Source organism: Apium graveolens, chromosome 8 (genome assembly GCF_009905375.1).
Source record: "Apium graveolens cultivar Ventura chromosome 8, ASM990537v1, whole genome shotgun sequence".
Taxonomy (NCBI): domain Eukaryota; kingdom Viridiplantae; phylum Streptophyta; class Magnoliopsida; order Apiales; family Apiaceae; genus Apium; species Apium graveolens.
The window spans coordinates 16,849,240-16,864,406 of NC_133654.1; the positions used below are offsets into that span (position 1 = coordinate 16,849,240).

At 35.6% G+C, this 15,167-nt stretch overlaps 2 protein-coding genes across 2 annotated transcripts; both read left to right on the forward strand.

The window, feature by feature from the left end:
- Window positions 1–1,289: 1,289 nt before the first annotated feature.
- LOC141678653 (respiratory supercomplex factor 2 homolog C1565.01-like) lies at window positions 1,290–2,114 on the forward strand. Its single transcript, XM_074485003.1, has 3 exons — window positions 1,290–1,436; window positions 1,557–1,650; window positions 1,798–2,114. The coding sequence occupies exons 1-3, from the start codon at window positions 1,388–1,390 to the stop codon at window positions 1,898–1,900; spliced, it is 246 nt and encodes an 81-aa protein (XP_074341104.1). The 5' UTR covers window positions 1,290–1,387; the 3' UTR covers window positions 1,901–2,114.
- A 1,079-nt stretch (window positions 2,115–3,193) lies between these two features.
- Window positions 3,194–4,923, forward strand: LOC141676872 (BTB/POZ domain-containing protein At3g56230-like). Its single transcript, XM_074482591.1, has 3 exons — window positions 3,194–3,553; window positions 4,025–4,201; window positions 4,289–4,923. Exons 1-3 carry the CDS (start codon window positions 3,383–3,385, stop codon window positions 4,757–4,759), a joined length of 819 nt encoding a protein of 272 aa, XP_074338692.1. The 5' UTR covers window positions 3,194–3,382; the 3' UTR covers window positions 4,760–4,923.
- Window positions 4,924–15,167: the final 10,244 nt, after the last annotated feature.

A 15,167-nucleotide genomic window follows, 5' to 3' on the forward strand; every position in this document is an offset into this window, starting at 1 on the left:
ATGTTCAGCAACAAATAAAAACCGAAGGAAAATAAATTTACAGAGAATAGAAGTTAATTTTTGTTGCTGAGATTTTATTACATAAATTTTTAAAAATAGTTTGTATAATTTTCTAGTGAGTATCAAGATTTGGGACACTTATTAGTATAGATAGTTGATAACCCGTGCGAAATACGGGGCCGAGACTAAAAAGTTATTCGTGTTAGTAGTTTACCCAGTATTTTATAGTTTTTCTAAAATTAAAAATAAATATTAGTTATTTTAATTAATTTAACTTAACTTAATAAATTTTGAATATAATTTATAAATCTTAAAAAATATTTTTATTTTATGAAGTAAATAGATTGGATGAACACTAACTAAAAAGAAAATAAAATTTACAAAGAATAGAAATCGATTTGTGTTAAAAACAAAGTTTATAGAGAATAAAAGTCAACATATGTCAATAAGTACCAAAATTTGGTACTTTGGTACTTTAATACTTTTAGCACTAAATTATACATGGTTTCATTTATTAATAAAAAATATAGATTTGTCAAATCATAAACATGCGAGTATTTTTTATTTTTTATGAGAAATTTGTTTCAAAAAATATTTTTTACATATTCAAAAGTTTTCAAAAAAGTTAAAGCTATTTTTCCTGGATCTTTTAAAACATTTGACTACTTTTAATCGGATAATCATTTTTTTGGAGAAGTTTGGTTAAAACCGTGTAACATGTGGCCCTGAATCTGAAACATTGACAAAGTACCTACTTTAACCTTCCTTGAAGTTAGAATAAAATTACTTTTATATTAATTACAAATATTAAACAAAATGCAACTACTGAATTAACAAATGACAAATATAATCAACAATTACACTAACTTTTTCAAGAAAAAATTGAGTAAATTTATTAAATATAAATTAAATATTTTAAATATAAAAGTTCTGACTACTTTAAAATTCTGACTTGCATTGAAATGAGAACCTGCACAAAGTTGTAAGTACTAGAGAAATGTCTGGACAAAAACAAAGTTCTAGCCAACAATAAGCAGGAAACCACTAGCTCAAGCCTCTAGTAATGCAAAACTTTTTATCTCCATTGATCATATGTAATATTTTAATATTATTTTCACAAGCATACCCACATTTTATTATCCAATAGTACAAGAAACTAGTATTATTAAAATCTAGGGGTAGCGGTGGTAGCACACTAAAAGTTACAAAAACAGATGCATCCACCGTCCCACAGTTTATTTTTACTATCCCATCAACTTACCACTCAGGTGCCCTATATATAGTGACATATTTACCTCTTCTATCTTACTCAACATTCAGTGTTTTTCAGTTGGACTCTTATTTATCTATTTGATAATTTTGCTCATACATCATACAGAAAATCAAAATGGACTCTTTGAAATCTTGGGTTTCAGACCACAAGCTTACTAGCATTGGTTAGTATCATCTCTATGCATTTAACATAATGTGTCTTTAACTAATAGATAATTTTTTTACTTACAATGCAAGTGTAATAATAAGCATGTTAAACTTAATGGCTCATATTTGCTCTGTAGGATCTCTGTGGGCAGCAGGAATGGGAGTATCACTGGTTAATAATTCTCGTTCAAAGGCTCCTCTTAAGCCTAGCCTTAGGCTCATCCATGCTAGGTAAGGTTGCGCGATTGATCAGTTGCTTTGTAGTTCATTGGGCACTTCATATTTGTTTTGCTTTCACAATTATTAGCTTGAACATTAAGGACTTCAAATATGAAGTTTTAGCATGGATATTAAATGATTGAAAGTTTCCTAATGCAGGATGCATGCACAAGCTCTAACACTGGTTGTGCTTTCTGGTGCTGCTGCATATCACTACTACGAAAAGTGTTCCCAGGAAGAGATGACCCCAAACAACGTCTAACTCGTCATCTTCGAGTGTTGGCTCTAATGATCCAACGTCCTTCCAGTGTTCTACTCAGCTCGATCCAACTCAATTACTCTAAATTATACTAATGTATCAATTTGATTTTCATTTACATTTCGCCTTACAAGTTTTGTAATAATGGACTACTGGAGGTAGTCATATTGTAAATATTAGCAACTATTTATGCACGAGTTCTAGCTTACCTTCTGTACTTCACTGTTCACCAGACACTTGCAAGCTATGTAAGTTTTCTGGGGTATTTTATTTTTTAGAGTCCTACAATAATCTACTGCACAAGCCCATTACCATTAATTCAAGAAGAATCCACATTTACAATTATACTTATAAATTGTCAGGCTTGTATTTTGGGCCCAATAAGTGGAGATAATCAATGATTTGGTGTAAATTATATAATCTAAACAGAGGGTGTTCTTGTATTGACAATAGTTTTGCTGTTACAAGGTTGGCTTGCACGGTCCTTTTCAACTTCCTACTCTTTCCAACCACCATATTATTCTTTTATAATGACTTCTTTCCTAAAGAATCTATTGTTTGTTGAAGTATCTTCTTCAAAATCACTCAATAAAGTTGACCAACCATAAACCTCTAAATTTTTCTCAGGGACAAAATTTTCTGATTTTAAAAGCAGGTTATTAGTAAATCAGTAAAACAATTTAGCCATGAGATTAATAAATTGATACAAAACAAATCCAAATCAAATCAAACCAAACATATGCAGGACGTCTTATCGTGGATTAGAACATGATAATAACTTACATCTGTGATATTTGTGGGGTTTTTTATGGTGATGGGGAATCGGAATGAGGAATGAAAATGAAGGATATGATGTAAAATGAGAATTTGAATGACATGAAATCTCAAAAGATATATATGCCGGAGGATATGATTTACCCACATTGAGGGAATAAGGTTCTCATCACAAATACCAATTTACTATTTCAAATATCAACGCATGGGACTTTGATTACTATTAACCGGACTCATTAAATATGAAGGAAATGACCCCTTAATGGGGTAAGAGGAAAATGAGATATTTGCATCTCAAAACATGCAATGTTATGAAAATTTCAAGTACGGAGAATAAAATTTAAGGCTATGGTCAAAACAAAATTCAACCAAATAATAGAACATGTAACAATCATTTAGTTATCTAATAAAGTTAATTGTTTACACTTAATCTGCACCCTACTACTCAGGACCAATGATGCAGTTGTTATGTCCATTACATAAAGGCTGCTTAGTGGCATTCAATCAATAATCCTGCCTGTCTGTGTTACAAGTAAACAAAGAGAAGAATAGATGCTTCTAATTTAAACATAATTAAAATATTAGGTAGTCACAGAATAATTAAGTTGCAACAACTCATGCATGTTGCTGACAATATATGTAATCACTCGTTTGATATGACAGAGAAATAAAAGTCTTCTCTCTGTTTATACATTATAGAGAAGATATCATATGGATTGTTCTATCTGCAGTGCTATGCCTTTCATTTTAAGGCCACCAAGGAATTCAATATGTGCAAGTTGTTATGAGGGAGCTAGAAGCATAATCGCCCTTACAAACAAGCCGGTTGATCTTGATAAATCGAGAACCAACTCCACACTTTTTCCGCCAAGTTCTTCCAAGGTACACGCCAGTTTCCGATTTTAATGAATTTCTGATTATTTGAAAAATCTATTTACTCTGCTGCATTTCAAGTGCTTCCGAGTTGCATATATTGGATATATCATATTTATGGTTTGGTTTTTGATTATTTGGATAATAATCAGATATATTCTTTGGTTACGTTTGGTTAAGAGTTAAGTTTCTACTCTGTTAAGGTATAAAGCCGTAGAGATAAGGTCTGCGTACATCTTACCTTCTCCTCAACTTTACTCTTAGAGCGGGAATTTATTGAATAATGTTTCCTCTGGTATGGTTTTGTTTCGAGTCATGACGATGACATGTCTGTTTGTTCCGTGACATAGGTACGCTATTTATTTATTTTTGCAAAATGCCAAGGCAATGAAGTTGATAAATACGTTTCGGTGTGTAAGGGGCTAGGAATTTACACATTACACTTGATGACTGATGATGCATAATTACATTTCTGTTCAGGGGTTTGGAGATGCTCTGAAATGGTTCAAGGAAATGAAGGATTTGGAAGAGGAGTTAACAGAGAAGATGACATTTTTAGGAGGATTTGTTGCTGCTTTTAGAGATCAATTGCATTCTGATATTCAACTAAAGCCTGGTGATCAAGGATCTTCAATACCTGCACATAGAGCAGTACTGGTAATTTCCCTATAATACACTAGCTATTTAGGCATATTGTGCCTCTGGCTTCGACATGTATACTAATTGCATTTATATATCATTTAGGCAACAAGATCTATTATCTTCAGAAACATGTTAGATGCTGATGGATGCAAAGCTGCACCTAATGACACCATAACACTGCCCGAACTGAACTATGAAGAGCTTGAATCTCTCCTAGAGTTTCTATATAGCGGGCACTTGTCAGAAGAGAAAGTAGAAAAACATGTTTATGCATTATCAACCGCAGCAGACAAGTATGAAATTCCATTTCTGCAAAGATTTTGCGGGCAACAAATGCTAAAATCGCTAAATGCGTCAAATGCTCTCGACATCCTAGAAATCTCAGATAACTGTTGCAACCAGAGTCTAAAAGAGACTGCATTGGATTTCATAGTTAAGAACATGGAAGATGTAGTTTTTACTTCTAGATTTGATGCATTTGCTCTACGAAATCCGCATTTAACTGTCCAGATAACAAGAGCATCTTTTATGGATATTAAATATAGACGAAATGGAGTTGTGAGAGATGTTTAGAGCGAATTCATGCTTCAGATTTTTCAATTCTAAATTTGTAATGATAAGAAAGCAAATATGTTGGGTGATTGGGCTCGTCCATTGGAGGCCAAGCCCAATAGATGTCCATTTACTTACTGATCTGTCCAACAAGCCTATGCTCTCCGCCAGACCCAATTAGTTACCATGCATTATAGAATAATAATTTACTTAATAATGTCCTTGGAGAAGGTTAATGGAACTAGAAACTAGCTATTATAATTCCATACTTTGCTGAGTTTAAGTTAATAATAGAGAGATGCTAAAGAATGGAGTACAAGTGTAAAACAACTAGTGAACTTTCAAAATCAAGGATTAGCACTCTCTGGATTCATAATTAAATAAACGACTCATAATTTGTAATGAAGGGTAGGATTTGACTCCATGTTGGTTCCACAATTGCTTTCAGGGAATAAATAAATAACAACTTACTATTATTATTAAAAACAGATATTGATTGACAAATCTCTTTCACCTATATTTTCCAACCCATATTCTCTTATGTTCCATCTAATAAGAATAAATGAAGTTGGCAGCAACAAATGAAATTTGAAAAAGAATGAATGAATGTTTAGAATGTTTACTTACTTTAATTTCAAGGAATTATATCCCCACAAATTTGAACTTAAGTTTATCCATACAAATTTGAACCTAAGATTACTCAATTTTAATTTTTTTTTTCTCATTTTTGTATTATCCATCCATTTAGTGAAAAGTTTATATCAATTAATTGTGTTGCTTTTGTAGATTGTAAACATATAGTGTCCGTTTGGAAAATCTTAAAATAAGTAATTTATGACTTAAATCAAATAAGTGAATAATAAGTGATAAGTTGATAAATGCTTATAAATTATACAAGCGTTTGGATAATTTAATTTATAAGTCAGATTTTTTTTATTTAAATGAACTAATATAAATATTTTTAAATATCATTATCTTAATTCTTATATTTTAAGTTTGATTAATATTTTAAAAAATATATTTTAAAACTAAATTTGATAAAAAAATAAGAACTCAAAAATAAGTTGAGAAAAATTGTACTCGTTACTAACATTTAACTTATTAGATTACAAGTTGTAAATTCAACTTATAAAATTGAGTTGCCAAACACTCAGAACTTATAATTCATGAAGTAAGATTTGTCAAAGAGGCCCATGATATCATGTATTTGCCATATTGACGAGCTAAACCTAATTGAAAAAGCAACAACATCTTGTGTAGCTCAACCACTTAATAAGCACCATCTAATTTAGTTTGTGTTCATATAAAATTTTAGCTATATTGATGAGCTAAAACTAATTAAAGTAGAAAGAATAAATTGTGTAGCTCAACCACTAAGTTGGCATTACATAATGTAGTTTATAACAAGTTCAATAATGTTATAGTAAATACCTTATAAATATAATAAAATATTGTATTATAGTGATTTAAGACAAATTTGTTGTATATCAACTTCAATAATATATCTTATATTTGTACCTTATTACTAAAATAATAATAAATTTGAATTATAATAAGGAGGGAAAGTAAATGATGAGAGGAGAGAGATGTATAAAATGGGAGGGAAATAATTTTTTAATTGAAATAAATATGATAGGGTATGCTTAGTGGTACCTTAAAATCGAGGTACATAATAAAAGTACTGATAACTCGGTTTCTTCCCAGGTCTTCTCCTTTCTCACACGCGCTGGGACCCAACTTCCGTAGAGGTTGGAGTGTGGTTAACCTGCTAAGTAGGGGTCTCTGCAAAACAGAACCGGAGGGGTGGTTGTATCCCGCGGCAACTCCGGTGTGAGAGTAAGAAATGAGCTTTCTTTAAGAAGAAGAAGAAGAGGGAAGAAGGGGTTATCCAAACTATATGTGAGGGTGTGTGTATAGGTGTGTAGCAGTCAAATATTTTTCAACCCCTAAAACCCTCTTTTTGGGGCCTTTTATAGGTCCCAAGGTTTAGGGTTTTTGGGGTTTGTACCTCTTCATCCTGGCCTTTAATCATTCTTGGTTGGTGATTGATTGGACGGTTCAGATGAACTGTGTGGTTAGGTGTCCTTTCTCCATCAGAGTTGTCTTGAGATGTTTACCAATGGATGGCTGGGATGCCATTGTTCCATTTTGGGTAACATGAGACATTTGACTTTTTTGTCCTGTGCCATGTGGCACCGGGGACCACCCTGGCTTGGGCCTGGGGTGTTTTCTCTTTTGGGCCTCTGTTCCTTTATTTGGGCCTGATTACTTATGGCCTATCATTTGCCTTCCACTCCCTTATGCGGGTTTTCCCGGATGGGGGAGTAGTTTTGGAAAGAAAATTTTACACCTTTGATTTGTCCCCTGACCCCGGGATGACGTTGGGTACAATTCCCCGGGGTGGGGTTGGGTAGGCCCCTTGGTTCTTGGCCCCGGGAAACATTTTGTCATTTTTCCTTTGATTTGAGGCCCCTAACCCCGGGGTGTTGTTGGGTACAAGTCCACAGGGTTGTGTTTGGGTAGGCCTTTTGGTTTTTGGCACTTGGAAATTTTTTATCATTTTTCCTTTGATTTGTGGCCCCTAACCCGGGTTGTTATGGGGTACAAGTCCCCGAGGTTGTGTTTGGGTAGGCCTTTTGGTTTTTGGCACTTGGAAAATTTTTGTCATTTTTCCTTTGATTTGTGGCTCCTAACCCCGGGGTGCTGTTGGGTATACGTCCCCGGGGTAGTGTTTGGGTAGGCCTTTTGGTTTTTCGCACTTGGAATTTTTTTTGTCATTTTTCCTTTGGTTTGTGGCCCCTAACCCCGGGGTGCTGTTGGGTATAAGTCCCCGGGGTTGTGTTTGGGTAGGCCTTGGTGCGGGTGCGACAGGTGGGCAGTACTTTAGCGCTTTTCCTGGGGTGTTAGGCGGCGGTTGAGCTTCTTGCACGAATGTATGTGCACGAAACGTTGCAGTTTTTCCCCCTTTTTTGCCTCAAAAGTTGCGCCTGTTAAATAATTACAGCGATGTAATTATTAACTGCAGCGGTTATTTTCTGGACGCTCGGGATTGTGCCACGTGTCTTCGATCAAAGGACCGGATTGCGGGGTAGTTGAGTGGGTTAACTCTCCCTTTGTGCCTATAAATACTCCGCCCTTCTCATTTCTTTTCTCTTTACGCAACTGCAAACACAAAATCTTTCTGCCATTTTTCTTCAAGTCGAATTTGGGGGCTCCTTTGCTTTTTGAAGCCAGTTTATTCTCCTGTTTTCTTGTAAGTTCTCGAACTTGTCTGCGCTCTTCTTTTTATTTCTTCGTGATTGTTTAGCGAGTGCTTGTAGTTTGAGCTTTTATAATGCATGTGTACCCAAGTATTTGTTTATCTTTGTTGCGTCAAGTTTTGGTGAGTCGAACAGGTTGTTTGTTTAGATTTATAGCTTTTATTTGCGAAGAAAAAGTTGATGTCTACAGTGAATCCGGGCTTGTGTTTTTTTATGCACATGTGTGCGAATATGGGTTTTAGTCTATGTAAAACTGAGTTTGATCTTTACTTTCGTGACTGTACATAACATGTGTTATAGGCGTATATATGTATGTATAGTTTGCCTGATATAGTTTGGTGTTTTGATTTTGAGGTTAACTGTTTCTGAGTAGCTTTTGTGTTTCTTTTCTTTTCTTCCCGAAATGGCATAGACTCCGGGGTTATATGGTTAGGAGGGGTAGAAAGAAACAATTAGCTAACCTGAAACATAGACCTGACTGTCCCCACTTTGGATTTCCTGAAAATTCTTCGAGTGACTCTTCTCCAGAACCTGAAAGTATGCCTCCCCGTCGTCAAGCCATAGTTGAGGAGTTGCCTACCTTTTTGTTGAACCCCGGGCAGACTTTGGGTAGGAGGGACGGGTCCTGGATAGACATAGACCATTATTTTGTTCAGACCCGGGAGAATAGTCCTTCCCACGTCTACTATTTCAGGGACCTTACTACTGCTTATAGGCCCGGGAGCTTAGAACCTTATGATGGGGCCCGCATGGATCAACTTTTTTATAATGCCCCCGGGACCAAGTATGTTCCTGCTCCCCGTCATTCCGACCTCTCTGAGTACACCTTTGAGCCGATAGATGACGTGGTGAAGGCTGTTTTTCACTTCGGGGATGATATGGAGTGGAGGTGACCCGAGCTTCACGAGAGGGTTTATCACCGCCCTGTTGGTGGTTGGGTAGGGATTCCGTTAGAGCATCTGCGTAGCATGAGGCCCAACCTTCATCAGTTTACCAAGTCCCTGTGTCGTGACGTGTACGGGATACCCTTTACCCAACTAGCTCCGAACTCTGTTAAGTGGGTTTCCTGGTTCTTGGCATGCTGCCATGTAAAGAAGTATCTTCCCACGTTTAAGCTTTTCCACTTCCTTTTTAAAATCAAAAAGTCCACCTTGCCTCCCCTTTTTGAGTTTACCTTTAATATAGATGGTTGTGGGCTCCCTTCTGATGCCAAAAAGGCTCCCGTCTTTATGTTGAATTCGCTCCGGGGCTGGCACCAGGAGTTCATCTTCGTCCGGGGCTGGAACCTGGAGTTTATGCCTTTGTACAAAACTAATTTGAAAAATAGTAGTGTAACACCCCCAGATCCGGGGTCGGGGATCCGGGTCGTCATGGTCTTTCTTTCCACAATATCACTTCACTTAATTAATAATAATAACCTTATGCTGTGACCCCACACTAACACACACCACAACCCGTTATAGTCTCAGAGATGAAATTTAAATAAGTACAAGTCTTTGAATCCACAATTTAAAAGTTATTACAACCCAAAATGATTTCTTGATAAATTTACAGTTAATTGCCATTATCTGCCACAAGTATAATTATACATAATTGATTCTCAAAAGTAGATGGTCTGATCTACAATAGATCTACCTCTGCAGCTATAGCAGCTACAACATCAACGGGAAGACGCGGGACGCTTCCCACGCGCTTGCGCTGGGTCTGCTGGAGTCTGTCCATCTTTCCTAACTGTTGTTGTGTGATGAAGAAATAAAGCAAGGGTGAGCAGCAAGCCCACCAAAATAATATGTATAATGATTTACAATATATGAGCCTTCTCATAGTACTCATGAAAGTCTTGGTCAAAAGAAATGAACCAAGTTTGATATCTTAATGCGATGAAGTCGCAAAATATTCAGTATATATACATATATACTTTTCAAAATCTTGGAAGTCCTCTTCCATGCATAATATACACAGAGTTCCAGTGTATAACTGTATAAAAATATCGTTGCAAGGTGATCTCATATATCTAACCTTGTCTCAACGTTTTTCTGAAAATCTTTATCATGCATAAGATAATCATTAACTAGATATAAGTTTAAAAGATGAAGTTACAAGATACCCCAAAATACTTATATCTTTCCCAAATACTACTTGAACTACCCCCGTTCAAGTTATAATCAGTTTCAAAGGTTCATCACATAGATGAGACTACAAGACAAGATTTGAATAGATTCAATCTTTGAATATCATTATAAATAATGAAGTTACGAGATACTTCATTAAGACCCGATATATAAATATATTCATATATATCTCCCATACATTTCCTGAAAACCTCTGTCATGTAAAGTATGAACATAGTTGCAATATCCAATGAATTTGGAAGGAAAAGAATTTTGGCATAAACCAGATATCTTGCTGATCAGGCAAAGATACCAATAAGTAACCTTTTCTACTGTAGATGGATGAATTCCTCACCGGTCATCACCCTGGCCGCATTAGGACCTCGCGCTAGACCGTTACCCGGCCACTCACGCGTTGATGGACTGCCACCCAGCCACTTACACTTTATAGACCGTACCCCGGCCTGTCGCTTATGCCGACTCAATCAGATGGACTTACTTCCCGAACATTGGGCAAGTAATCAAATTGTTTTCTCAAAACAGCAACCATGTTGCGAATATAAAATACACCATAGAGCCGGATCCCCAAGATTTTTGAGCGAATATTCAAGTCTCCTTCGAAAGGAAGATCTTAAATCGGAAAACGAGTTTTGGGATCCGCTCTAACTTTTAAAATCATTTTGAAGACTCGAAAACATTTTTAAGAATGTTTGGAGTAAAGCTGATTTAATGAAATAAATCAGTCCCGATATATTAGAAAATATCTGAATATTATTATTTAAATAATATTCCCATAAATAATAATCTTTATAAAAATAATTGAAGTAGAAGTTTTAAAACTTATACTTGAAACGAGTATTAAATAACCAAAGATACACTTATATGAAAGTATTATCTTTATTTGAATAATCGAAAATAAGTTTGATTATTAACACCTTATTCTTTAATAAAATAAAGAATATATTTCAGTAATAAGCGGAGTCATAATACCTCGAATGAATATTATAAATAATATTCATTAAATAAAATAAAGGAGTCATACATCCTCAAATGAATATCCAAGTAATATTCAATAAATAATATAAAGGAGTCATAAGTCCTCGAATGAATATTCAAGATAATATTCATTAATAAAATAAAGTTATCGAATAAACCTTATTCGATTAATAGTTTTGAAAACTATAACCATATATATATATATATATATATAAATATATATATATATAAAATCTACTCGGGATCCTCGACTCCCGGTTTTAGAAAATGTTTTTACCTTTGGGTCCCTATACTAAGGGTATATGCAAGTTACCGCTATTCTCTAGCATAGGTATTATCAACTGAACCAACAGATATATATGGCAAGAATACGAAATAGGCATGCATATATATACCATATCAGCATGCTTCAATATATCGCAACATTTGCTAATTAACCAACATGCATCTATCGCAAGATAATGCATATACATATATTCATCACAACAACAGTTATAACGGGTAGAAAACTTGCCTGAGCGACTGGGGGTTACGAATGGCTCGGGACGAGTCTGGTAACCTATAAGCAACAAGTAAGTTGGAATTAAACCAAAGTCACTTGTAAATCTATACTCTAACCAACTCAGACTCTAACGCTCGTTTTGCGCTTACTGATTTGCTTAAGTCACCCGGGTACCCTCGGCTCCACCATTTTTAATAATTTAACCTTTACGAGTTTTAAGGCGATTCCTTCACGAGTGTCTTACCAACTGCCTAACACACTTACCATAAATGTTTCATACATTAATTAACCCTTTTTGGTCTTTAACCTATGTTTCAAAGTAAGGCGAGGGGAAAAGTTTCGTTCGCGAAACGCCGTTACTTGAAACGGTCGTTTCTCCTAAACCGTGCATCGGAATCGAACGAACTACATATCAAAACGAAGCTCGTAACATGAGCTATCTAGACATGGCAATTGTCATAATTTAGCAGGGGGTTCTCGGGTCCTAATGTTATGCACAAAAACAGTCTAAAGAAAATCGGACGTTACGACGGCTATGTTTACGCGATTTCCAATATTTTAAACCATTCAAAACCATCCCAAATCAACCTCAAATCCAACATACAACCAACATCCATCCTTATCACATCATAACAACCCCAACCAATTCAATTTAATCATTCATACTTATGCCTAAGCTTAACTTTAATCATACTTAAGTTCTTTTAATCAAAACAACAACATTTACCAATCCAACAACATCCCAAAACTCACTAATCTCTACATACACAACCATCAAGCCTCTCATGAACTACAATACTCATATTATGCTCTTAACATTCAATAACAAAGCTTGGTTAAGAGATTATACCTTCCTTGAAGCTTTTTAACACAACACAAGAACTTTGAATGCCTAAAGAACCTTGATCCTTGCTTGTATAACCTTAATCTTTCATAAAAATTCAAGAAAACTAAAGTTATTTCTTGAAGGTTACTATTCACCATCTTCTTCCTTGATTTATTGGAAGAGATTGTGAAGGAATTAGGAGCTTAAACTTATAGCATATCCATATCTATGTACAAGGAAGCTTAGATAATTACCTTGTGATTTAACAATGCTTGGAACTTGATTTTTGATTTTTCTTCCTTTGAAAAAGATGAAAAGCCGAGAGCAATGCTTGAAGAATGAAAAATTTTGTGTTTGCTTTGATTTGTTTTGGCTAGCTAGGTTGTTTTGGTTTTGTTTTTGGTTAATTACCCTTCTAACCTTGAACTTTGTGTGGTTTACAATCATCCAACAATTCCTTCCTTTTTTGTCATGCCTATGTCACCTTGCACATGTCATAATGCTCCCACTTGTCCACACCTTGTGGTTTGATGATGTCACAATCCCTGGCTTCTTGTACAAGCTTGTCTCTTGGTCACTTATTTGTTTTACGGTTCGCTTATCTTTCGTTCTCGTTTATCGTTTGAGGGATCATACCCGTGATCTTATTACTTAGGTTCCCTTAACCTTTCTCAATATATTATATTCCTTTTATGATCCTCTCCTATAATCCTTTAATTTAAATCCTTTTTTATCCTGTTACCTTTTTCTCAATTCTTTCCGTATCTAGTGGATTTCCGGGAAAAATCAAAGTGTTCGGAATTGGATTCTGACGATCTTTACATACACTTATATACCATATAGAGTAGTAATAAAATCTCAGAATATCCATAACAGAACCCCTACATAGTGTGGCATGAAAAGTTTTCTCGTTCAGCAAAAACACTATTCATAAGGGTTTCAAAATTTCTCAAAAATTGGGGTTATTACAGTCTCCCCTCCTTAAAAGGATTCCGTCCCGGAATCAGATAGAAATGAATAGGGATACCTTCTTAATATTGCACTTTCTAACTCTCAAGTCAATTTTCCCACATTGTGGTCCTGCCACCAAACTCTGCCTAGTTTGATAATCCTTCCCCTAAGCACTTGTTCCTTTTCACTCTATAACCCTTCCTGGTTGCTCCATATAGGTTACGTCGGGTTGCATGTCTATGCGCTCATATGCCCCTATTTATCTGGCATCTGAATTACACTTCCTTAACATTGATACGTGAAACACGTTACGAACTTGTTACATGTTCGGGGTTAGGGCTAGCTCATATGATAACTTCCCAATATGTCTTAATATATCCAAGGGTCCAACAATTCGTGGACTTAACTTTCATTTCTTTCCAAACCTCATCCTTCCTTTCCAAGGGAATACCTATAACAACACTAGGTCCCCTACTTCCTATTCTTTGTCCTTTCGTGTCAAATCAACATATTTATCATGTCCATCTTGGGCTACTACCTGCCGTCCTCTGATTAGATCTATTATATCCCTGGTCCTTTGGACAACTGCGGGTCCGAGCATCTTGCGCTCTACAACCTAATCCTAACATAAGGGAGATCGACATTGTCTTCCCTCAAGGATCTCATAAGGCGATACCTCGATACTAACATACGATCGATTATCGTGAGATAACTTAATCTGCGTTAAGTGATCATTCCAAATTCTTTCAAGTCTATTGCACCGGCTCTCATCATAGCTTCTAGCATTATATCTTTTGCTTCTCACTACCCATCCTTTTCCAGTTCGTAGTCGTTGCTATCTTCCGTATATAATATTATACTGGTTACACTTTTGCTCGTTAGTGTTCTATAACCTTTTAATAACCACGTCAACCTTAGTATCATGAACGTGTTTCCATTCTGAATACCACCATAACTTTACTACTCCTTTTTCAGCTGCTTCTATCTTTGGAAGCTTAATCCTTCATATAGAAGTAAAGGAATTTGTTGAGAGATCACTATGATCATGAACACTTGTTATATCGCTTAGTTAGTACAGAAGGTGGCCAGCCTTTAGTACTTGACAAGCAATTAAACAATAGCTGGTATCCTACTAGGCTTCTATCACACAGATAGATAGTCATTCGGCAATACATCCCCTTTCTGGAAGGGTTGTTCTTCTCAGCTTACATGAAATGAAAAGAAGAGAAAAGAATGAATTGAAGAGAATTGCATATATGAAAAAAAAAATATACTGCCACAAAATTTCTGGCTTGGAACCTACCTCTGAACTATAGAGGTTTGTCATAGGAGAACAAATCATATACGTATATAAATCAACATTAAGCATTATAGCCTCGTATTTCCCATGCCTAAATATTTTCGCTATCCCGTCCATCATTCTATGGACCCACACTCTTCCTCGAGCTTATACATAATCACCTTTGAAACTCCCTCAACATCGAAAATCGAATCTGGGATCTCATTCTATACATCATCGTTACTAGAATTCTATGCTTGCACCGCAACCTTCCTCGTATAATAATACGACTCTCTATTGATAAGAAAGAATAATTATTCACCAGGTAGATACTCTACTTAATTAGTCTATCAATGATAACTTATACACTACCACGACCCGATTAGTGGTACTCAATCTCAACACCCATTCCAATACAACTCTCATGGTTGTAATCAGCTCACTACTCGCAGAATCATTGTTGCCTTACTATGGTCCACCACTGACCCACTGTAGTCATTCATT

What these genes read in the sequence shown, in the direction of transcription:
- LOC141678653 (XM_074485003.1), top strand. Translation starts at nt 1,388, where the DNA reads ATGGACTCTTTGAAATCTTGGGTTTCAGACCACAAGCTTACTAGCATT. An exon ending in CCACAAGCTTACTAGCATTG is followed by an intron (nt 1,437 to 1,556) that starts GTTAGTATCATC and finishes TTTGCTCTGTAG; the next exon opens with GATCTCTGTGGGCAGCAGGA. An exon ending in CTTAGGCTCATCCATGCTAG is followed by an intron (nt 1,651 to 1,797) that starts GTAAGGTTGCGC and finishes TTCCTAATGCAG; the next exon opens with GATGCATGCACAAGCTCTAA.
- LOC141676872 (XM_074482591.1), top strand. Translation starts at nt 3,383, where the DNA reads ATGGATTGTTCTATCTGCAGTGCTATGCCTTTCATTTTAAGGCCACCA. An exon ending in TTCCGCCAAGTTCTTCCAAG is followed by an intron (nt 3,554 to 4,024) that starts GTACACGCCAGT and finishes ATTTCTGTTCAG; the next exon opens with GGGTTTGGAGATGCTCTGAA. An exon ending in CTGCACATAGAGCAGTACTG is followed by an intron (nt 4,202 to 4,288) that starts GTAATTTCCCTA and finishes TATATCATTTAG; the next exon opens with GCAACAAGATCTATTATCTT.